General features: G+C 41.4%; 1 protein-coding gene across 1 annotated transcript in view; it reads left to right on the top strand.

Annotated features, from left to right (window-relative positions):
* Positions 1-1482: 1482 nt before the first annotated feature.
* The window catches only part of LOC117766885 (sodium- and chloride-dependent GABA transporter 2-like), a 30748-nt gene continuing 8542 nt past the window's right edge, over positions 1483-23688 (top strand). Inside the window, exons 1-11 of the mRNA XM_034594304.1 lie at positions 1483-1612; positions 5618-5752; positions 7261-7398; positions 11231-11342; positions 11482-11614; positions 14924-15058; positions 15263-15366; positions 16738-16832; positions 16972-17084; positions 21761-21898; positions 23170-23272. Of these exons, the coding sequence (XP_034450195.1) occupies positions 1483-1612; positions 5618-5752; positions 7261-7398; positions 11231-11342; positions 11482-11614; positions 14924-15058; positions 15263-15366; positions 16738-16832; positions 16972-17084; positions 21761-21898; positions 23170-23272 (1336 nt within the window). The remainder of the gene's footprint in view (positions 1613-5617; positions 5753-7260; positions 7399-11230; positions 11343-11481; positions 11615-14923; positions 15059-15262; positions 15367-16737; positions 16833-16971; positions 17085-21760; positions 21899-23169; positions 23273-23688) is intronic.

Here is a 23688-nt window from a genome sequence, read left to right as displayed (position 1 = left end):
GCGTTGTCTTGTCTGATAAATACGCATGCTTACGCACACAGAACATGCAGCCAATAAAGCAGAAACACAATGTTTCTCACTCCAATGAACAACAACACCATATCTGCAAAACTACTGAAGACCCACAAGGCTTCAGCCGGATAAAGGCTTGTTTTTAATACACAAAACCAAACACTGTCAGAATGTGAAGATTTGAGCTACTATCAAAGGAGGGACGAACCTGGGAGCAGCTCCTCATCATTGGTGGATTCCAGTTCCAAGATGCTGGGACCACGCCTTCTACCTACTATTATAAATATTGCACCTGTCGTCCATTCGGGGCGACTCTTGACTACCCCGTGCTACTAGAAAGCCGAGGCTGTGTATTGAGTGCCCATAACTATGCTGTACCTTTTCATTGCTTCTGAATAAATACTTTTTGAACCAGAATAAGACTGACTCTTCTCATACCTAAGGATAAAAAAACACGACAAACGGGTCTCTGAGTCCGGCAGAGATTAATTCGCCGTATTGGCGCTTTATCGCACTCTGGGATGGCGAAATGAGGCTAACTGGATTATGTTTTTTTGCCTTGTAATACTCTGATTTGAGCTGTGCGGAATATCAGCAGACTGAGATGTGTGTGGCCACATTCAGCCGGAGTTGGGCCGCTGAGTGACCTGTGCCTGGTTGCATCGGGGAGGCGCGCGCTGATGTTCGCTGAGCATTAAGCGGCGGCTGCGCCGTTTGAGGGTTTTAGACGTTAGGGTTTTCTGCACGGTGAGGACCGGGGACTGCAGAGTGGTTGTCAGAATATTATCTAAGCTAAAGTGGTTGCAGGAGTGTTAAGAAGGACGATGTGATACTTATCTTCGGGAGGGGGCTTTGGAAGAAGTCGCTTGATGAACTTTTGCGGCCGCGAACAGACGCGGCGGGGGACCCGGCTGGGGTCGCTGGTTCGTGCTCAATCTGCGATCAGGTAGAATCGATGGACAGTTTACTTGAACCGCTGGGTCACGGAGCCAAGAAGGAGGCCGGCCTGAAGCTGGCATGATGCCGCGATGAGGAAATCGGCCTCCCCGGGGGGGGGGGACTCGTCGGGTTCGCCCCAGCATCTCCTGGATGCTGGGTCCGAACCTCTTGGGGATAATCATTGTCAGAGACCGACATCGATATGAAAATAAGCTAGGTGAGCGAAAGCTTGCGTTGTGCGAGTCACTGAATGACAGCTGACTGGGGAAGAGAGGAGAAGGGATTTTAAAAGTTTGACAGCTGCTGAATGACTGGCTGAAAGAGACCACGCCAGACCTGATTGGATATTTAGGAACGCCCACAATCAGCTGATCAGTATGCAGGTTAGGTCTTCCTGACTGAATTTACGCTAAACCTCATTTCAACAAACAAGTATTTGCAGTTCTTGTGGCACCTCCCTCTATAATCAGTATAGTGGTGACAGGTGACTGAGGTGTGTGCTGACAGTACTGATCAGAGCACCGAGGAGACATGGAGACCAAAGTAAATAAAAGGGAACAGTGGATCAAGAAAAGGGAATATATTCTGGCAGCTGCAGGCAATTTGGTAGGGCTGGGCAATGTGTGGAGATTTCCCTACCTTTGCTACAAGAATGGAGGAGGTAAGTTATTGGACTGTAACTCTTTTTTCCTTCATTGCAGGGTAAACATGGTTAAAGATGTGTATATTAACAAATAAGAAATCACTAATCTAATGGTATTTGAGGAAAAGTTACAGGCCCCACATTTTACACATTTCTGGTATTGTATTTGAGGTATTGGTGATATATCAGTTGTCGTAAGTAGAAAAAAATACTTTCCATGTCCCCTTATCTGTCTATCTCTGGAGCTCAAGCCAGAACAGGCAGGTTTGTCTGCCTCATAAATAACGACGCCCTCCTCTAATTGCCAGACTGCATTTTGAGTGTAATGTCACTAGCCTGTTTGTGCCTGCCTGGGCAGCTATTCATTTTAAGCCAAGAGCCTCCTGCTCTAATCTTGCGCAAACATTCATCTTATTACCAACTACTTGCAGAATTAATGACATTCTCATAAGATTTACCTGTACTTTGTCCTTAGTTCTAATTTGCAAGTATTACATAGTGAAGGAACACTATGTAACTTTTACTCGGCAACAGCCCTCTGAATTCTGTCGGGCTCGATTTTCAAACAGTTTTCATACAAAAAAAGAGCCAAGCTTCTCATGCTTCCCAGCTTCACTAAACACTAGAGCAAACTCTTCCTTCATCACCTCGAGGAGACCGATGCTGGTTTTTAATGACTTCAAAGTCTTTTTGAATATTTACAGTTCAGCGTTACTTTTGAACGTTCTGGGTCTGTTTCTGGCTCTCCATGAGAGATAGATATTTCTATAGCCCATTTTCACAAATTCCAATTTGTCTCATAGGGCTTTAAAAAGTTCGGGGACATCCTCTGCCCTTAACCCTCAACAAGATTAAGGAAAAACTATTAACAAGGCGTAAAAAACTTAGAAATCTCAGAGAGAGCCATATGTGAGGGATCCCTCTCCCAGGACAGACAGAGGTGCTGCGTGTAGATGAGAACATCAGCAAAATAACAGTATTTACCACATTGATTAGAAAAAACAGTTATAATGGAAAGTGTGTCTATGTTTAATGTATTTGTATATAAGAAAATGTCTGATAGAAATGAAGCATTGACAAATGAATTGAGGGGTTATTGTCAGTAATGGTAGAGTATGAGATAAGGCATATTGTAGTTCAAGCAGTCTTGTTGTAAATAATAGTCCATCAGCTGCCAACACGAACAATATCCACCACAATCAGATGCCACTATAATCCAAAATCCATCGTCATAATCCACATCAGGATCCAGCAGCATGATCCACCATCAGCTGCCAACAAAATCATGACCCACCACCACTATCCACGATCAGCTGCTAACATCATCATCCACCAATACGATCATCACTATCTGCCATCACGATCTCTGATTGGAGATCCACCATCATGATCCACGATGTGGCCGCAGCTGCAGCCCTGGATCTGAAAATGATAAAGCACAAGGACTCCGGGAAGAAGTCAAGTCAGTAACATGTATTGATGAGACATTAATGAGATAAAGAGGCAGAAGAGGAAAGAGAAGCTCCATGTGTTATGTGTCCCCCGACATTCTAGACCTTTAGCAGCATAACTAAAAGCTGGATGGTCTAAGAAAGACCTGAACCAGCTCTAACTATAAGCTTTATCAAAAAGGAAGGTTTTAAGCCTACTCTTAAACGTACAGATGGTGTCTGCCTCCTGAACTGAAACTGGGAGATGATTCCACAGGAGAGGAGCTTGATAGCTGAAAGCTCTGGCTCCTACTCTACTTTTAGAGACTTTAGGGACGACAAGTGAGCCTGAATTCTGGGAGCACAGTGCTCTAGTGGGTTGATAAGGTACTATCAGCTCTTTAAGGTATGATGGAGCTATATTATTAAAGGCCTTGTAGGTGAGGAGAAGAATTTTAAATTATATTATAGATTTAACAGGAAGCCAGTGAAGTGAAGCTAATACTGGAGAAATGTGCTCTCTTTTCTTTGTTCTTGTCAGGACAAGTTCAGCAGCATTTTGGACAAGCTGCAGAGTCTTTAATGACTTAATGCTGGAGCCTGATGTAACAAAGGCGTGGACTAGTTTTTCTCTATCTTTTTGAGACAGGACATGTCTGATAATTTAGATGTTACTTAAGTGAAAGAAGGCGGTCCTAGAAAATTGTTTTAAGTGAGAATCAAAGGACAAATCGGGATCAAAGATAACTCCCAGATTCCTGACCGTTTCATTGGAAGCAAGGACAATGTCATCTAGAATGGCTATATTATTAGATAGCGCTTCTCTAAGGTGTTTAGTGCCGAGTATTAGAACCTCTGTTTTATCTGAGTTTAATAAGAGAAAATTGCGGGTCATCCAGGTTTTTATGTCCTTGAAACATGCTTGAAGTTTAGTTAATTGATTACATTGTTCTGGTTTTATTGATAGGTATAACTGGGTGTCATCCGCATAGCAGTGGAAATTTACAGAGTGTGTCCTTAATGGAAGCATATATGAGAATGAGAATAAAATTGGGCTGAGCACAGAACCCTAAGGAACACCTTGGTTAACTTTGGTGCGCACAGATGACTCATCATTAATTTGCATAATTTGGAATTTATCTCTAAAAATGTAATATAAACCAGGTTAGGGCGGTTCCTTTAATGCCAATTAACTGCTTTAGTCTCTATAATAATCTAATATAAAACAGACAAAATAAATACACCCTATTCTGCGTAAAACTGAATAAAAAAATTCAGCTCAAGTTCAAACAAGACTTAGAGCGCATAGATATCAGTCGGCCAATAATTGGCCTATCACAGCTATATAAAAGTTGGGCTGCATTTCAAAATAAGAGAAAATAAATAAAATGTGAAAATTGTTCATGTTCAAATAAAGGGCTTAACTTCAGAAAAATAAAATAAAGGGAGCAAAAGCTTGAATTTCCCTTTTTCTGTTTCACATCTTGACTCAAAAGTCTCAACCAATTTTACAGATAATAAATCTCAACAAATCTTAACAATTGAACAGTTTTAGAATCACTTTCTTCCCCTCTTATATCCCACTCCCCCTCTTTGTTCGTCTGTTTCTCTCCCTTTCTCCGTCTCACTCCTGTTTCTCCACTTTCTCCGTCTCACTCCTGTTTCTCTCCCTTTCTCCGTCTCACTCCTGTTTCTCCACTTTCTCCGTCTCACTCCTGTTTCTCCACTTTCTCCGTCTCACTCCTGTTTCTCCACTTTCTCCGTCTCACTCCTGTTTCTCCACTTTCTCCGTCTACTGACTTGACTTCTTCCCTGGAGTCCCTTTGCCTTATCGTCCGCAGATCCAGGGCCGCGGTTGTGGCCACATAGTGGACTATGATGGTGGATCACGTATCAGAGATCGTGATCATAATGGTGGATCCTGTATGGCGGGTTCTGTATCGTGCTGGCTGATCGTGATAATAATGGCGGATCCTGTATCGTGTTGGCATCTGATAGTGGTGGGGGACCACGATGAGGTAGCAGCTGATGGTGGATCCTGATGGCGGCAGTGGACAATGACTGTGGACTATAGTGGCATCCGATCTTGATGGTGGATCATTATCGTGGTGGCTGCTGACCATGATTTCAACAAGACTGCTTGATATACAATATTTCTCCTCAGATACTCGACCATTACTGACAATAATCCATCAATTCATTGACCTTCCATTATGCTTCAAAATGTTTATTCTAATCAATGCTGCAAATACCCTTATCTTTCTGATGTTCTCCATTACACGTGGCATCTATTGCACTTCTGTCCGTCCTGGGAGAGGGATCCCTCACATGTGGCTCTCTCTGAGGTTTCTACGTTCTTTTTACCCTGTTAAATGTTTTTTACTCTTGTTGAGGGTTAAGGGCAGAGGATGTCACACCAGTTTAAAGCCCTATGAGACAAATTGTGATTTGTGAATATGGGCTATACAAATAAAATTTGATTGATTGATTATTATATAATTTTATCATAATTCTATTAATCCATTATGTGTGAGTGTAAATCATCCATGTACTCACTTTATCAACAGCTGATGTTATGTTATTGTGTGTGCAGGTGTCTTTTTGTTGCCTTATATCTTCTTTGCTGTGCTGTGTGGTGTGCCACTCTACTTGCTGGAGAATACGATCGGTCAGTTAACACAGGAGGGTGCCATCACCTGCTGGAACAAACTCTGCCCAGTTGCAAAGGGTAATTATCGTTTCTAATTATATTGCCAGTGTCAAAAGCATTTTTGTCTATTTACCACTTGTAAATACTTGTGAATTTACTACTTGTTTGGGGCCCTACAGAGGCCATCAGTCCATCCATTGCCACAACGGGCAACAACAAACGTTTAATGTTTTATTGTGTATATAGACTATAAATGAGCTAATGACCATACTAACATTGAGTAGATCTTCCAAGTTGTTTGAAGTTTTCCTTTGAGATACAGCTTCATGTTGTCATGACTGCATTACACTATCTTTGCATCTTTTTCAGCACACTCTGCCTGTTCTTCCACATTCCAAAGGTTTTATTAATGGTACTGGTGGTACTGATAACATTAACGGTCCATGTAGCTTTTGATCATTGGTTTTTCCTTTCAAAACAGGTATTAAAAAAAACAAAAGACAAGTTTATTTGAGTTTAAAAATTTAAGTGAAATATAAGGTGTTTTTCATCTTCTTTTTGATATAATAAAGAATAAAATCACTAGAAGACAGAGACCAAAAAATGCTATTTCTTTCATGTTCTGAGACAGGATGTGTTCATTGGCAGATGCAGAGCGAAAAAGTAAAGTGCTGCATCTTTTTTACTCACTGTGATAAACATGGATCAGTACAGAAGCTTATTGCTGTCCCTCCTGGAAAAGAAAAACAAAAAAAAAGATCTGTATCACATTAACACATGAAAAGTTTCATAATACTCAGAAGGAAACAAGGCAAAGGCATCAAGTACTCATTTGACAAGTTGTAAACAGCAAATTTTGACTTGTTTATTACAAAAAAATTTTTTTTTACTATTTACTTTGTTAATGATAGCTGCATATTGATATAATTTGCTTCATTTACATTTTCTCTTTCCATTCCTTTTCCTTTACACAGATACACTTGCTTTATCTTCTGGGAACTTTCTGACTTCTTGAATTTAAAAAGTGAGACACATATAAACACTCAAGCAGTTTTTACAAAGATTCTGACATTCACAAATATTCTTCTCTGAGGGAATTGTCCTTGGTTGAGAAGAGAATCTATGCACACTCAAAAGCACACATATGCACACTTAAATACAGACATGATTGTGCAAAATAATAACTTATAATTTGTCTTCAATTCCACAGTTGTATAATATGATTTAAATTACCACTCTAATTCAGGATTTCGAATATTTTCCTGGCATGTGGCTCTTTATCACTTATAATTATAAATAAAAAAAGAAATGCATCACTTCAAAGTAACAGACCGATCACCTTTGCTAATAAGGAATAACTGGCATGCACTTTGCCTTTACGAAGACGATGGGATTTAGTCACTATAAGAAGACAGAACTTTCTCAAAAAAACAATTTTAGAAAAAGATTTTGGTGAATGAGGCCCAATGTCTGTATGGTTATGAAAAGTTCTAGCAGTATTATCATGGTAATGTAGCTGTCATATTTCTTAGCTGTATATCACAATAGGACTTTGATAATGTATTTTACATGTTCTCTTCCTCCAGGAACTGGTTATGCTATCATGGTGATCCAGCTTTATTCCAGACTCTACAGCATTGTCCTGGCCTGGGCCCTCCTATACCTCATCTACTGTTTCAGGGCCACTCTGCCCTGGGCTACCTGCAACAATCCTTGGAACACAGGTCAGCATGGGCTTTTCATTGATATACACTATGAACCCTTATTATCCACGCACATGGTTAAAAGTGCAGAGCACAAGCGTATTAAGCGTGTAACCAAATCCATCCATCCATCCATTTTCCTCTGCTTGTCCGAAATTGGGTCTTAGAGGCAGCTGACAATTCCAGTCATTCCTCTGCCCAGCCATGCTTTCTAGCTCCTCCTGGGGGATCCCAAGTCATTCCCAAGCTAGATGGGACATATGAAGTCCCAGTTCGATGTGTCTGGTAAACCTCCTGTGGAAGGAATCTTGATTATATGCCCATTGCCCAAGCCACCTCAACTTTCCCCTTTGCAGATCCAGAGCTCTGTTACACATGACATATATTGCACTTTTGAAATAGATCACAGCTAGGTTGAGAGACTGTGGTGAAATGAGCCGAGCACACACCGACACGGTACGTCAGAAGAAATAAAGCGTAACAGCTGGTCTCGAACAGTAACGTTCTTAGGAGGAATGTGCACGGACACGTTCTCTTCCTTGCATCCCTCCATTCTGCAGTGTTTCTTCAGTGTTGTGGTTAGCCTCTGGTAGCTAACAAGCTGCTAGCTCAGCAACATGTCTGCTTGGTGTCGCGTTCGGTGTGGAGGGGAGGAGGGGTGGTGCTGGTGGTGGGGACCCCCTTCAAGTAATTAAGGATAGTAAAAGCCCAGAAAATTTATTTTACACAATATGGGCCCTTTAATATTATTATGCAATGATGAGATTTTCTCAAAAAAGGTTGCTTTCTGTACAATCTGAACAATTTAGTTTTTTCTGTTTTCTGTTTCTCTCTTTGTGTTGTGCATTTTTCCAATGCTGCTGCAGTGGTGTTTGTTTCACAGCTTGTCAGCCTGGCAAGACCATAAAATGTGTTGACTGTAAAAGCATTTGCAAATCCAGACAGTGTTTTGAGCAGCACAAGCTGCAAGTTGTCAAGCACAATTTTGTACCATGTCAGAAATTAAAATACTGCAGGGCATGACGTAAAATCTACATGGCTAGAAAGAAACCCCGTTCCCCACCACCAGCACAACCCCTGGTTACCAGTGGCTGCCCGCATCCATTTCAAAACACTAGTACTTGTGTACCATGCTGCGAACGGATCGGGTCCAGTGTACATCCAGCACATGGTCAAACCTTACACCCCAGCCCGTTCACTCCGCTCTGCATCTGCCAATCGGCTTGTTGCTCCTTCACTGCGAGCTAAACACTCAACAAAATCACGACTGTTTGCTGTCCTGTCTCCTAAATGGTGGAACGAGCTCCCCAACGACATCAGGACAGCAGAAAGTCTATACAGCTTCTAAAAACACATCTCTTCCGACTATACCTTGACTTAAAAAAATATTTTTTTTAAAAAGTAGCGCTTTAGTAGCACTTATATGGCACTTACCTACAGCACTTTGTAGTTTGGCTTTCTTGAAGAAAATTGTACTTTCTTGATTCCTGCTGTTCTGGGTTTGTACCCTCATGGTTGAATGCACTTATTGTAAGTCGCTTTGGATAAAAGCGTCAGCTAAATGAAATGTAATGTAAAAGAAGCTGCATACGTGCGTGCCCACTATGTTTTCTCACTGCAATGAGCAGAGAAAGGAGAACAATGTGGCACATGAGTGTTTTATTCAGCCGATTTAAAAAATAGAACCACACAATAAGTGCACATTCTACGAAGTTGAGACTCGACATTGAGATCAAACATGCACTTAATCACAGTGAACAACGATTCGAACCTCACTATGTGGACGGGCAAAATGAGGAAAAACACACATTTTCATGGATGTCAATGTCAATTCTATTTATATAGCACATTTAAAACAACTTGGTTGACCAAAGTGCTTCACAAGTGGATGTGTCAAATTCCACATTCAGGCAGACTTGAATGACTCCTATCATTAAAGTACCCTATGGGGAGAAAAAGCAGCATTGGAAACGGTCTGAGGATGGTGGTGATGTGGGAATGTGAATGGCACTCTCATGGAACAAACGCCATGAGATTAGATATTATGACTTTGCGTGTCTTTATCCCACAGTGGAGGCAAAAAAAAACTATACCCCACAGAATATCAATGCCCACATCACGACTGAGTGTGAAACCATCAGATGTAATAAAAATAAGTTCTACTCCAGAAATTAGTCAACAGTCATCAAGAAAGTTGTAGCCTGATTTTAGTACACTCCCTTATGGATATTAGGGCAGACCAGGGGTTTGATGGTCGACTCCAACATCAATTTAGTCTGGTGGTGAGTGGTGTTTCAAATTCCTGAAAGATGTTTTTTGTCAAGAGCAATATTTAAACCGTATTGACTGTTATTTCACATAGGATTGATAATATTGTATATATTTACTCCTGCTGGCAGCCTTTATATGATCACCTCCTTAAGATAAGGGACATTCATTTTTCTGAATGGTTTACCCGATTCTATGTGTGACGATGCACTACTACCCTTAGACCAGAACAACCTACTTATCATAGATGACTTAATGAGTGACGCCAGTAACAATATAGAAGTACAAAATGTACACAGAATACCTGTGCACAATCAGACTCCCTCCCTGGCACTTTTCCCCGAACCACATCAGATTCAAATAGTACAGAAGAAAGTTGACAAATAGGTGGGCAGAGTAGAAATTAGGTTGGGCATTGCCCACCAATGCTCACTTCTAGATCTGGGCCTGATCCATCATCAAGATCCACCACCATGATCCATGATCAGGATTCACCATCAGGATCCCCAGTCCACCATTACGATCCACGATTAGCTGCCACCATAATCACAAGAGAAATAAAATATTACATTACTAGTCTCAGTTTATTGTTTGCATTTATATGGTAAATGGCTTCTAAATTCTCCATTTAGCTTCTATTAAGTTCTGTGTAGGAATCCTGTCAAATTACCTGAAAGCAATTAGAAAGAAATATTATTGTCATGTTGTTTCAGATATAAAATAAACAGGGTTTCAGTACATAATGGAATGTGGTTTTATGACATATGTTTGTAATATCTCTATTTTGGTGACATTCCCCTCTAGAGAGGGGAAGCACTGTTAATGAGTTGAACATGGGTTCTGGGCATCATTGCTTGTTGATCTCCTTCGACCAGTTCCATTTGAATAAACTTCAATATCAGTAATAGGATCAATTTGTCCTGCAGGTAATAGGATCTGTTTGTCCTTATCCTGAACATCCTGGTTCAATGTTGGCTAAGGCTGAGAATGTCCACTACACCCAAATACAAAATAATTCCTTTACCTTCATTGCTCTCTTTTATGCAATCAGAGTCTCTCTCACATGATCCCAATACCCCAGCGGCTGTTGCCCCTTCTCATAGAGAAAGTGCTGCACATAGATGCACTATATGAATGCTTGTGTGATTGAGTGAATGTAAAACTGTAAAGCGCTTTGAGTGGTCATCAGGACCAGAAAAGTGCTTTATAAATACAGACCATTTACCCCTGTGACAACATCACATGAAATACAACTTTCTCTTCAAACAGAGTTATTTGACCCCCCTGCCCCTCCACCCTTTCTGGCTACACTTTAGCGCTGGGCAGTAGTGATCTGCTTGACATCGACCCGAATGTTTGACTTCTTTATTTTCTGCAAAACTATCACAATCTTTTTGTTTCTTGGTCCCAATGGACAGGATGCCGAATAAAACATTGTTGTTGTTAAATTAAAGGTGGAAAATGGGTGGAGTGGGGTTCAGCTTCATGTTTGCCCAGATGTACAAAGGAATGATGAGTCCTATGTATGCACAACTTCATACATTTTAATTTTAATGAACATAATTATTTGTTTTCCTTTCAACAGACAGATGTGTGGACCTCACATCTGCAAACTGGACTGCAGTACACAGTGGCAACCTTTCAGTAAATTGGACGTCTGAAAATCTCACCAAGTCTTCGGCCTCTGAGTTCTGGGAGTGAGTCTAATGTCACACTAAGCTCATTATATATTATGTAGGGTGGCAGTAATGGATTACATGTGTAAAGTATACTCTGTACTTCTGGAAGACAGTGATTCAACACATGTGTAACCACCAGTCTGTCTGGTGTCCCCAGGAGAGGAGTGTTGTCCATGTCTGGAGGAATAGACGAGGTTGGCACAGTGAAATGGGAGTTGTTGCTGTGTCTCCTGGCCTGCTGGGTGGCCTGTTACTTCTGCATTTGGAAAGGTGTCCGCTCCACAGGAAAGGTCTGTTATGTGCGACTTTTGGTGGAAATGTTGTTAGGTGTATGAAATGGAGACCTTTTTTGTATCCAGTTATCAGGGAAACGTCATGCTTCTTGAGTATTGAGATGTTGATTTATTATTATATTTATGTTACATTTACATACATACCTTTTTCTAGGCTAAGGGTTAGGGCCCATTTCACTACTTAGGGTTTATCTCATTCTCTGTATCCAAACGGATATTTATCCATATTATAGGCAATAACTAAGCCAAATATTCATACACATTCATACAGAGTACATATTTTCTGGTCCTCCCCTTGTGGCTCCGTCTGGAGGGGACATTCACAGCAAAGGGCACTTCATATCTAGGGGTTGGGCCAAGGGAGAGGAATTGGGACAGGGCCTAAAGCTGGGCATACACTGTCCGATTTAAGCCTGGTTTTTCCCCCGATTTCTGAGACGTATGACTCTAAAAAGAGTCGTACAATCTTCAGCTTTGTTATACATCGTTTGCTGTGCAGTGTACAGGGGGGAGCGAGCAGTGATTTATTGCTCAGGACCGACCGACGGACGCGATAAATTTCTGACATGTCCGAAATTTTGGTCGGCCGACTTCATCGTCTCTCACAGTTGAAACATCCACGAGTCGATTCCTTAATCTCTGTGCCTTTTTTCCTGCCCGCACCGCCGCAAAGTGACAGACACAGTGACAACAAACTGGATTGAAGAAGCCGCTTGAATAAGAGATGAAATGTTTCACTTAATCACACTATGAAGCCTCTTGGATTTGAGTTTGACACGTACTGTACACACTGACTCTGATTGAGGCCACACTATGGTGGAAATGTTTGCAATTACAAGTCAATAAAAACATAGGTCCCTATCCTTATGCGCCACGGCGCACCACGCAAAGCACAGTGAAGTGTCCAGTGCGCAGGGACCATGACTGTGCACATTTGGCAAACTGGTGACAGGATGTACCTGGCACATCTGTTACCATGACGAAATTGAGAGATTGAGATGTACTCAGTGTGTTAGCAGAGAGGATTAACCAAACATTGTATTAAACTTCCCTTATCCTTCCCTTTTAAGGAGTGTGTGCACCATGCAACAGTGTAGAGTCATTTTGGTAAGGGCTGACTGCTCAAGTCTCAGAGAGAGAGGGGGTCTGTAAAAAATTAAATCTGTAAACAATCTATCCCCCATTCCAAATAGATATTTATTATCATAGGATAAACCTACATATAAATGTTGTGCACAGGAAGAAGCGGATTTGATAATTGGCTAATTATTAATAATAATCAAATATTATATTATTAATTAAAATGAATAAAGACTGGGCACCACCCTGGTGTCAGGGACCAATAGTCAAACTGTAAAAATCAATCTCAATTTGAAAAGTTCAATTTACAATATCAATATGCAATATCAATATTTTTGAACAGTGACGGTTTGAATCCGAGCACTGACTGTCACAATCCAGCTGTATTCACACAAGTATGCACGAATAATCAAACACTTGCTCTTTAATTACAAACAGAATTTCTTAAAAAACAGTAACATCAATAATACTAAATTCAACAAATGTCTACTGTACTAAAGACACTACCAACACAAGCTACTACACTAATGATAACACACATAGTGTGTGTGTGTGTGAGAGAGGATGGGGGCTAAAGATGGCACACAAGGTCACGCTGGTTTATGTCGTATTGCCAAATTCAATATGGCAGCTTATTTAAACAAAGAAAAAATCAAGAACAAAAGACAATGTGACATAACACGTGGCTCTAGTCACAGAAATCGCGATGGATGAACAAAGCGGCTTGGTCACAGTGTCTGGTGTCAGTGTGTGTGTATACATGCGTCTGAATGTGTGTGTGCAAGCGGGTTAGGAGAGAAAGAGAGAGAGAGAGAGAAGAAAGAAACATCAAACACACAAATATAAAGAGGAGATCTATATCAATGCCATGGACAATAGGCGGTTATTTTACCACACGGTAACCAGGCGGGCGATCTGAGATTCGTCCAGCTGGGTACTGGTCTTCCAACACGTAAAATACCCGCTATTGCTCTAACAGTGCTGTGTCTTACAGTGCCCCATCGCTGCGTAAAAGTGCGGACTCTATACACCGCGCAATAACACAGTTAATACACAGCAACAACGAGGATCCAGTAGTCCGACACAAAATTGCATTCAAAACAAACCTTACTATTAACTAGTCTCTGCCCAGACATAAGCCTTTCACATGGTGGTGCTCCGCAGTTCGTCCGTGCGTTATCAGCGCGGTCCGTAGCTGAAATCAGGCAGGGGCCATTATCTCGTCCCTGGAATGGCGGCGATGACCTGCTGTGCAAGACGTGTGGCCTAGGTCTAAATAAAATAAAAGGTTAACTAAAAACGAAGGAAAGGTAAAAACAAAACTGAAAGTAAAACAAACGTTTGCGGGTTTGCTCCCTTTTAGTGACCAGGTCATACGGAACAACTTGGAAATGTCCTTGTAGCAACAGCAGCGCACAGGACAAACCGCGGAGCTGCAGAGCAGGGACTCTTTTATCACGTGTGGCCTTACAGGCAGCTCCTGGGGAGTCACGGAGAGTCTGTTGGCTCTCAGACAATGAGAGGCCAGAATTGGAATTCAAACAGAGGTTTGCACCTCTGGGGGTCAACAAAGGAATTCTGGAGCAATTTAACCAACTGCTGAAAACTCTGGCTCAGGCTTCTGGGGTTTCATGTAGGCCCCTCTATTGTTCTCTTTAGCTGGCTTCAGATCCTATCATAGGGGAGGATGAAAGTATAACACCACAGTATGTCTACTTTTGTCAACGCTTAACACACCCATAACACTGTTTCCAGATGCACCAGACGCATCCTGTCACCCACGCACACAGTCACGCTCTGGACATTTTACTGCACTTTGCACAATGCGCCATGGCGCACGAGAATAGAGCCCTATGTTTTTATTGACAAGTTATTGCAAACGTTTACACCAAAGTGTAGCCTCAATCAGAGTCAGTGTACGGTGCACAACCTATTCTCTAGTTCCCATTCCCGTTATTTCGTGGACATGTAATGTTTTTTTCCCAAAATGTCACCAGAAGGGCTCTGTAGCTTTGCACAAGGGCATTTTACACGTACAGTGTGAGCAGTCAGGTTGTGGCAGACGATTGGACCATACAGTATTTACTCGTACAGAGTGAGTTGGAATTTGACAGAAGCATTTCTAATATTGTACAGTGTATGACCAGCTTAACACTATCAGGAGCATAGGCGCAATTCTTCTGTAACCTGACACAGAAGTATTTTATCTATCCACTGAAATTTCAGGTGGTGTATGTCACGGCAGTGTTCCCCTATGTAATGTTGGTCATTCTGCTGGTCAGGGGGTTGACACTACCAGGAGCCTGGCAGGGTGTGGTCTTTTACCTTTATCCAGAACCTTCTCGTCTGGCAGACCTTCAGGTGAGACACCTTAGATAAATCATGAAGTTTTATGTTTGACTGGTGGCATTTGTGAAAACATAACGTGATGCTATGTGCCTGAAATGTTTTTAAAAGTGAATTAATTTAGTCTGTTGTAGAGGAAAAATGAATGTATATGTAAGAGCAGTTTCTCTGACACAACGATGACCTTATTACACATGGTTTTTCACTTTTGTTAATCAGGTGTGGATGGAAGCCTGCGCTCAGGTCCTCTTCTCCTATGGTGTTGCATCAGGGACCTTAATCACTCTGGGCAGCTACAACAAAGTAGAGAACAACTGTTACAGGTAAACCATGTGATCAGTATGTCATGCATGGAAAAGCTGAAGGACCCAAACACAGGAGCCAGGAAGGTAAATCTGAAGTAGTCCTTTAATAACAGCAAATAGAAAATATTATTAAACAAAAGGTACCAAAAGCAAAGGGTGGTCCAAAAAACGAATTAAAAAGAACCAAAAATACTAATTAACACTAGGAAGTAAGATAAGGCTAGAAAACGTGACTGAAAAGTCCAAGGAAAGAGGACAAAGACAGGAAGTTAAAGGGATAGTTCACTTGAAAATTCACTTATTATCTACTCACCACTATGCCGATGGAGGGCTTGGTGAAGTGTTTGAATCCACAAAACACTTTAGGAGTCTCAGGGGTGCAGAGTCCAATACAACTGAAATAAAGGGTGACCAAATCTTCAGACGTAATAAAACCACAGAAAAAACATACCTTGCATCCATACTGCTTGTATGTCATCCAAGTGTCCGCAAGCCCTGACATTCATATTGGACTAGAAACGAGACATGCTAACAGCCGGTAGCTTAGCCACTTCTGGTCGACTTTTAGGCTTAAAACACCGTGTAAATTACCTTGTTGTCAGGGCTTGTGGACACTTGGATGACACACGAGCAGTGTGGGTGCAAGGTATGTTTTTTCTGTGGTTTTATTACGTCTGAAGATTTGGTCTCCAGTTGTATTGAATTCTGATCTGACACTCTTTACCCTGAGACTGTTTTGTGGACTCTGACACTTCACCCACCTTTCCATCGGCACAGTGGTGAGTAGATAATGAGGGAATTTTCATTTCTAGGAGAACTATCCCTTTAAGCTACAGACCCACAAGGGACATAATTTCTAAATAAAACAGGAAGCTAAAACATTGCACTGATGTCATCGATGTTTTCTTTTTAGGGAGTAAATCACGTGTGTAATTTCTTTCAGCAGTTAGGCCCCAGTTTGACTCCAATCTGTTTCTACTGCTGATGTCAAATACATGCAAAAGATGCTAGAAGAAATAAGAACTTGTGGATTATATCTTAACAATACTGGAGAGAAAAATCGATCAATGCAGAATAACATAAATCAGCTCTTTATGTTTTTTAATTATCTTTATGTATGTCACTTTACCACAATGTGAGATTCAACAGCAGGACAGATTGGGTTATTTTTAAGGACAGAGTGAATTTATGTTCTTGCTCCCTTTTCCACTGTATGATAAGGTGTGTGTGTGTGTGTGTGTGTGTGTGTGTGTGTGTGTGTGTGTGTGTGTGTGTGTGTGTGTGTGTGTGTGTGTGTGTGTGTGTGTGTGTGTGTGTGTGTGTGTGTGTGTGTGTGTGTGTGTGTGTGTGTGTGTGCAGGGACAGTTTGTGGTTGTGTGTGATCAACAGTTGCACCAGCTTCATTGCTGGGTTTGCTGTCTTCTCAGCTCTGGGTTTCATGGCTCAGGCTCAGGGAATTCCCATCAACATGGTTGTCAATTCAGGTATGATTTAAACCTTGACGCTACTGTCTGTGCTAAACATGAATTTAACTATCCTCCCATATTCATTACAAATGGGGATAGATAAAAAAATGAGGCAGTGGAGAGGATGACAACTAATATTTTATTTATTTTCTCTAAGGACCTGGGCTGGCGTTCATTGCATTTCCTCAGGCTTTGGCCATGATGCCACTGCCTCAGTTGTGGGCTGTCTGCTTCTTCATCATGCTCATAATGTTGGGGCTCGACACAGTAGTAAGATGAAGATTTCTTACTTTAATGGGATAGCAGAATTTGGGACCCCACTGTATTTGATTGGGTTTTTAATCATGCTCGGATTGTAGCTCTATTGTCATGTTGGTAACTGGGACCCTGTCAAGTTTTATGGAAGCAGGTGGACCCAAAAATGCAGAGGCAAAAGTATAACCAAAAGTGTCCTTTTAATTAAGGTAGAGTTCTTACAAAATAAGGCATAGTCCAAAAATCCATAAACCAAAAAACACTGGGGCAGAGTCCCTGCACGGGTCCAGTTTTGCAATCCCGCACCCACCCGCACCTGCAAAACTCAGTACCAGAACCGACCCGTTACCCGCAGTTACCTCTAACTCAAATCTGGACCCGCCCAGACTCATTAAAATTAGACCCGCGACTCACCTGTTTTTAAACACAGAGGCTAAACAGTCACTCACTTCAAAACGCTTTATTTTTACTTGTGACATTTAAAACTTTGTTGCTATTCACTATTCTCATACTGACGTGTCATTGCTCTTGAGAATGAGGTTGCTGTGCAGAAATACAATACAGTCAATATTGTGCCATTAGAACAAACTTGCCTCTTTGGCAGAATAAAACACCAATTATTGTACTCACTGTGCTCGTGCTGACATTTAATTATCCTTGAGCTTGAGGTTGCTGTGCAAAAAACAGAATATCATCAACAGTCCCTGGTTTAAGCTGGGTTCCATGTTCTTGTATCACAAACCCAGCCATGGAAAAGTCTCTTTCGCTGGCTGCACCCGAAGCCGGGATGGCGAGCACATTCCGTGCGATCACTGCCAGGTTAGGAAACATTGTCGAGTGCTCCTTCCACTAACACAAAACATTGACAGGATCCTCCTTGGGTGTTTTGAAATCCATGTAGGATGCCACCTCATCCGTCGGCAGCAAACTTTCATCGCTAGAGCAAGTCCTTATCTGTTGATAGGGGACGGGGTCTCTTCACCGGTGGTGGTATGCTCGGCCCCATGGTACATTGCAGGGGGCTTCCACTTTTCACTTTGATTTCTTGAGAATAGTAAAAGAAATGTAATATCAATGCTAATTTAAGAGGAAAGTCAGATTTCAAAAGAGTATGAACGAGAGGAGGGCGAAAACATTAAGGGTTATGTTTTAGAGCAGAAAGCGCAAACTCACATTCTGCACACTGCAGGAAAGAAATAATAGCCCAATTTATGGCATTTTTAATATGCATTCCAAATGAAGCATTTGGCAGTTAAATACGTTGCGAGACTGACAAATATTATTATTAGGCTATATTATGCAGTCATATTGTAATAATACCTTCAACAAGACATCTTGCTTCACTGTAAACGCTCATCACATCACCCTGGTCTGGAAGCAGCCTCAGGATTTTCAGTTTGGGATGTAAAAACATTGCAAGCTTATGGAGGAGATGCAGCTTGATCTTCTCAGTCAGAATTTTCAGGGGGTTTTCTTTCAGCGTTGACAGTGTCAAGCTGTCAGTGGATGATGGTTGCAGGTGATGCCTGAGGCGCTGCAACCACACAGCGGTCATGTGAATGATCGGGGTTTTGGATGGCTCTAAGACCTTGGTAGCTTCCTTAAATCGTAAAAGAAATGTAACAATGTCACCCAAAGTCTCTGTGCTTAAGCTGGTCAGGCGATTTTCTTCTCCTCGCTCCTCCAGAAGAGCACGAATGTCCTCATATTGGCTGCTGATAGAGTCCAGCATTGAATGTAGCGAGTTCCAGCATGTTTCCACGGAAGCTTTCAGTGGTTTTTTCAGACGATTCTGTAGGTTGGTCTGCTTAAAGTAAGTGACAAGCAACTTTGCAGAGTCGATAAGGGCAGATACCTCTTCGCCAAAGACATCATCTTCTGCGGGCTTTCCAAGCGTGGTATGAAGCACTGTGTTCAAAATGTGTGCGGTGCAACTAAGTCTAGTAACAGAGCGGAGGGCCGTCACTATGTTTACACCTCTGTCAGTCACATACACCAGTTTCGAGAAAAACTCACCAAGATTGTATTTACGCAGTGCTTGGATTATAGCTGGTCTGAGGTTATCTGCGGTTTTGCGTAATGCACTGTCCCATTCTGAAGTGCAAAGCACTCGCTCAGTCAGCTCCCACTTGTTGTTAATGTAATGCAGAGTGACAAAAAGATAACCTATTTTATGGAAATCATCTGTCCACATATCCAAAGTGACAGCCCCGTTGCAATCAGTCAGCTGCACCCTCAGCTCCGGGATGATGTTTTGTCAAACGTCTTCTCCATTAGAAGGTGAATCTATGGCATCCTGTTCATCCTTCTACTGTGTTGCCACTGGCTGGCTTTGGTGCAATGGTTCAGATGGTACCACATAGTGCTTCCTTCCACTTGGATGGCCTTGGGCGTTGCTCGGACCACCTTACATGGACCTTTCCGTCTTGGTTGGTGCTACTTCCTTAATGAAGATCTCGTCCCCTGGCAGAACCAGGCTCTCCGGGCTGTGGGACTCTGCTCCTCTCCTGAAGATAAATAGCTTTTGTATGGCAGTTAGTTTTCAGCTTCATCTGCATTTGTTCAAGCGGGGGTCCTTTGTATGGGCCCCTTAAATTCGGCGCAAGCATAGGTCGACCTGTAGGCATTTCATGCAGGTTTAAATGTTAGTTTACATGCAATAGCTCATTAGTGCAAGTGGTAGATCATCTACCCAGTTTAGCTTTGTGCCAGCACAGATATTGTTTAACTTAGCTTTGAGGGTTCTGTTAACCCTTTCTACCATCCCTTGTGATTGAGGATGATAAACACACCCCAATACCCCAGCTCTAGTGCTCAGCCCTGTGCTGGAGACTTGGAGGGAGGAAGGGTAGAGACGACCTGATACATAGATTTTTTATTTAATCAATATATTTGTTGACAAGGTAGCTGTGCACGAATAGGAGTATAACATTCATCTATTTAAAAAAAAAATTATAACAAAATTAGCACCCCAGAAAAAGGGCACTTTCTCTCAAGGAAAAAAGAGGGCAGGTGCTCAAGCCTACTTTGATGTGTGCACGTGTATAGAGGGGAATATAGAGTACCAAAACATACGGCACACTCGTGTGGTACGGTAATACTCCATCTGGAGCGCCTTACCTTATGGTAAGCCTTTATATCTGTAAACATGTGACAGTTGAACAGCATTGGCTTTACACGCTACAGCATTGTTAAACAGCTTTTTTGCACCATGTTCAGTGGATTACCCCCATCAGTCAGTTAGATATTTTAACTGCTTTAATGAGTTGGTCAATGACCACTGTTGATGTTTAGGGACTTTTAGGGTTTGGCAGTATCATCGAAGAAAACTACACGTGTGATAATAAACAGAGAATGCTGTTTATTAATTAGATGCTCAACGCAGAGCACAATGGATTAACAGTCCATCACCTTGACCACGCAACCACTTCCTCCTGTTTTGAGGTAACTTTATTTTCTGAAAGTCAAACTGTTCCTGTTAGGAGAGTTCTAACAACGGTGACAAGTGGCTGTGGAAACAGCAAAAAGAGTAAAAACTATTGCGACAAAGATGGGATTCGAACCCACACATGCAGACCACAGTGGGTTATCATTTTTTTATCGGGGAACAATTTAGAGGATTACAGAACTCTGACTAATGTTTTCTAGTATTGGACATGTGTACATAGGCAACTGGACTTGCTTGTGTTTCTTGAAGATGTTACACTGGTCGTCCAAGAGGCTTCTTTAGTTCTAACAGACTTGTGTCAGGGTTGGTGAGGCAGATGGACCCAGGATGCAGAGTTTAAACTAAAGAGTCTTTTTAATGAAAAGTCTTTAACAGAAAAATAACAACTTGTGGGAGGTTTCAGGTATTTAATCTCTCGAGGATCTTCACCTATCCTCAGAGTTGTTGTGTTAAACATGCAGGTCGTTTAACCCCCCCACCAACTGGTGGGGTGTTGGAGCTCCTTGAGTCAAGGTGTGTATAGCACCTTGCTATGGTGTGAGTCATTAGGGTTACACGCAATGTCAAGATATGCAAAGGGCCAGAGAGTTGAAATACCTGTAGCCTCCCACTACTAAGTTAGAACTTAAAGAGAATCTGGAAAGAGAAGTGACAGGTTTTCAAGAAACTAAAGCAAGCCTATGCACACCTGTGTGCAGAGGTTTGATACCCAGAAGTTTCATCTTGAGGTAGAAGACAATGGATGTCACTCACAAGGAGGAACTAATGGTTTTATTGATGTGTATGAACATGCTTGCCATGGGATAAGCTGTTAGGCTATTGTTAGATCATCTATAATGCGACAAAAAAGTATTGATAAATAAGTGGGTTGCAATGTTATTTCAAGTAGACTATTGTTTTGATCTAGTATCAGAAGTATCTTCATTTATAATTATTATCATTAATTTAGTTGAAAAAATAAATAAAAAGAGTCATGGTACTGTTGGCAGTGCATAACAGCAGAATGTAGTTTGGAAACATGCATGTTGACTAAGTAAAATTCTTCTTGGAATATTTGCTGTGGATCGATGAAATTAAATCAGAGCTTTATGGTTAGTCACCTCATGTATTCACAGAGGCTTGAGGTTTTCAAAGAAAAGAGCACCATCCTCAATGAGAAACATGGAGGAGACTCTACTTTATGCATGTTTGACATAACAATCTGTTATTCAGGTATTCTCCCTTCTGTCTATTTCTATGTCAGTTTGCAGGTTTGGAAACAATAACATCATCAGTGATTGACATGTTCCCTGGAACGATGCGCAGACCCTGGCGAAGAGAAATATTCCTCCTTCTCTTCTGCTCTGTCTGCTTCATCATACAGATCCCTCTCACCACTCAGGTACTATTCAATGATGTAACCTTACCCAAACCACACAACATTCAAGAAATTCTCATAAGCTGTGTCCCAATTCAGTGGCTGCTTCCTTCAGAGGCTGCATTTAAAGACAGATTGTGGTGCGATTAGACTACACATTTCGAAGCATTCTTGAAAAAAGTATGTAATAGCAGCAAAATGTACTTAAAATAGAAAAAGTTTAAGTACTCATGTCGTAAAATTGTTCATCTCAATGTTTGATTGTTAATATGGGTCTTTAATTAATATTACTGCTGTTTTCATGTGAATGTTACAATTATGTCTTTAGATACTTAAAGTTGAGCTATTTTAACTACTTTATATACTTTATGAATTCAACATTTTCTAAAAGCAATGTATTTGTAGATAGGTAGTTTTCAATGGACAGGAAAGTTATGGAAATTGTAATCTTAAGTAGCTAATTTTAGCTTCACAGTAGGTACAGTAAGTACATTTGAATCTCAAATGAAGTGGAGTTGAAGTTGCATAAAGTACAAATACAATAAATTTGCAGTTAGATGCAGTACATGAGTTAAAGTATTTAGTAACATTCCATCACTGGTTATTTGAAATATACAGTTGTCAAAGTGAAATGACATTGAGTAACCACCATTAATTAGCTAATGTTAGCATCATTGATGGCTAAATGCATTCAGATTAACCAGGTTATTTCACCTGGCCATGGTCCCCTCTTACCATGAGATACATCACATGCTGATACTGGCGGTTAATCATCGCCATCTCTGCTGATACCAGAGAAACAAAAAAATAAATGCTTCATGTTTTTCCAGATTTTTAATCAAATAAAGAACTTTCTCATCTTTCATCTTTACCTCTGTTGCTAGGCGACAACAGTAAGCCAAATGGTTTGAATTTATGTACAGCTTTTCTAGTCTTGATGACCTCTCAACGCACTTTACAGTACAGTTTTTTACCATTCGCCCAAACATTCATAGAGTGCATTTATGGGCAGCACTATTTCTATCAGTATGGCAAAGGGATTGAACCGCCGATAATTCCGTTTAAACAACAACCCGCTCCAGCCCCTAATCCACAGCCACCCAAATAAATCAAGCAAGGTACAGGCACAACAAGCTGGTGATGCAATTGGAAATTGTTTGTAGACAAGACCATGACATATAGGTTTGGCCTTCATGGTCTACACTCATCCTTCGAAGGATGCTGCCGCTGAATTGGGACACAGCTATAGTGGAGTATTTTAAGTGACACTTTATATGTATGTCCCCGTTCTCCAGGGAGGAGTCTATCTGTTCCAGCTGGTTGATTACTATGGTGCTAATGGAGCATGCATGTTATTTGTGTCTTTCGTCGAGTGTGTGGCTGTTGGGTGGGCCTTTGGTAAGTGGTATAAGTTCTGTTGTCCTGTATGTTCTTTAGTTTTCAAGTTAAATTCAAAACACACCATAGCACCAAACAGATTCTCAATGCACTTTACGTAGTAAGGTCGAGACCCCACAAAGTTATAGGGAAACCCAACAGTTCCCACAACGAGCAAGCATTGGTGAGTGTGGAGAGAAAAAACTCATTAACTGGAAGAAACCTGTAGCAGAACCAGACTCAATGTGGGCGGCCATTTGCCTCAACCGTTTAGAGTGAGTGGAGAAAATTGAGGAGGAGAGCTGGGTGGAAAAGAGTCTTGTTGACCACTTAAAGGGCAATACAGTACATTTTTGCCATTCACCTATTCACACACATTCAAACAGTACATCTATGTGCAGCATGGACACTTTCGTATGCAAAATGGAGGGAAATAA

Source organism: Hippoglossus hippoglossus, chromosome 8 (genome assembly GCF_009819705.1).
Source record: "Hippoglossus hippoglossus isolate fHipHip1 chromosome 8, fHipHip1.pri, whole genome shotgun sequence".
In the NCBI taxonomy this organism is placed as follows: Eukaryota; Metazoa; Chordata; class Actinopteri; order Pleuronectiformes; family Pleuronectidae; genus Hippoglossus; species Hippoglossus hippoglossus.
The sequence above is the reverse complement of the archived record's forward strand: the minus strand, read 5'-3'. Positions and strand labels throughout refer to the sequence as shown.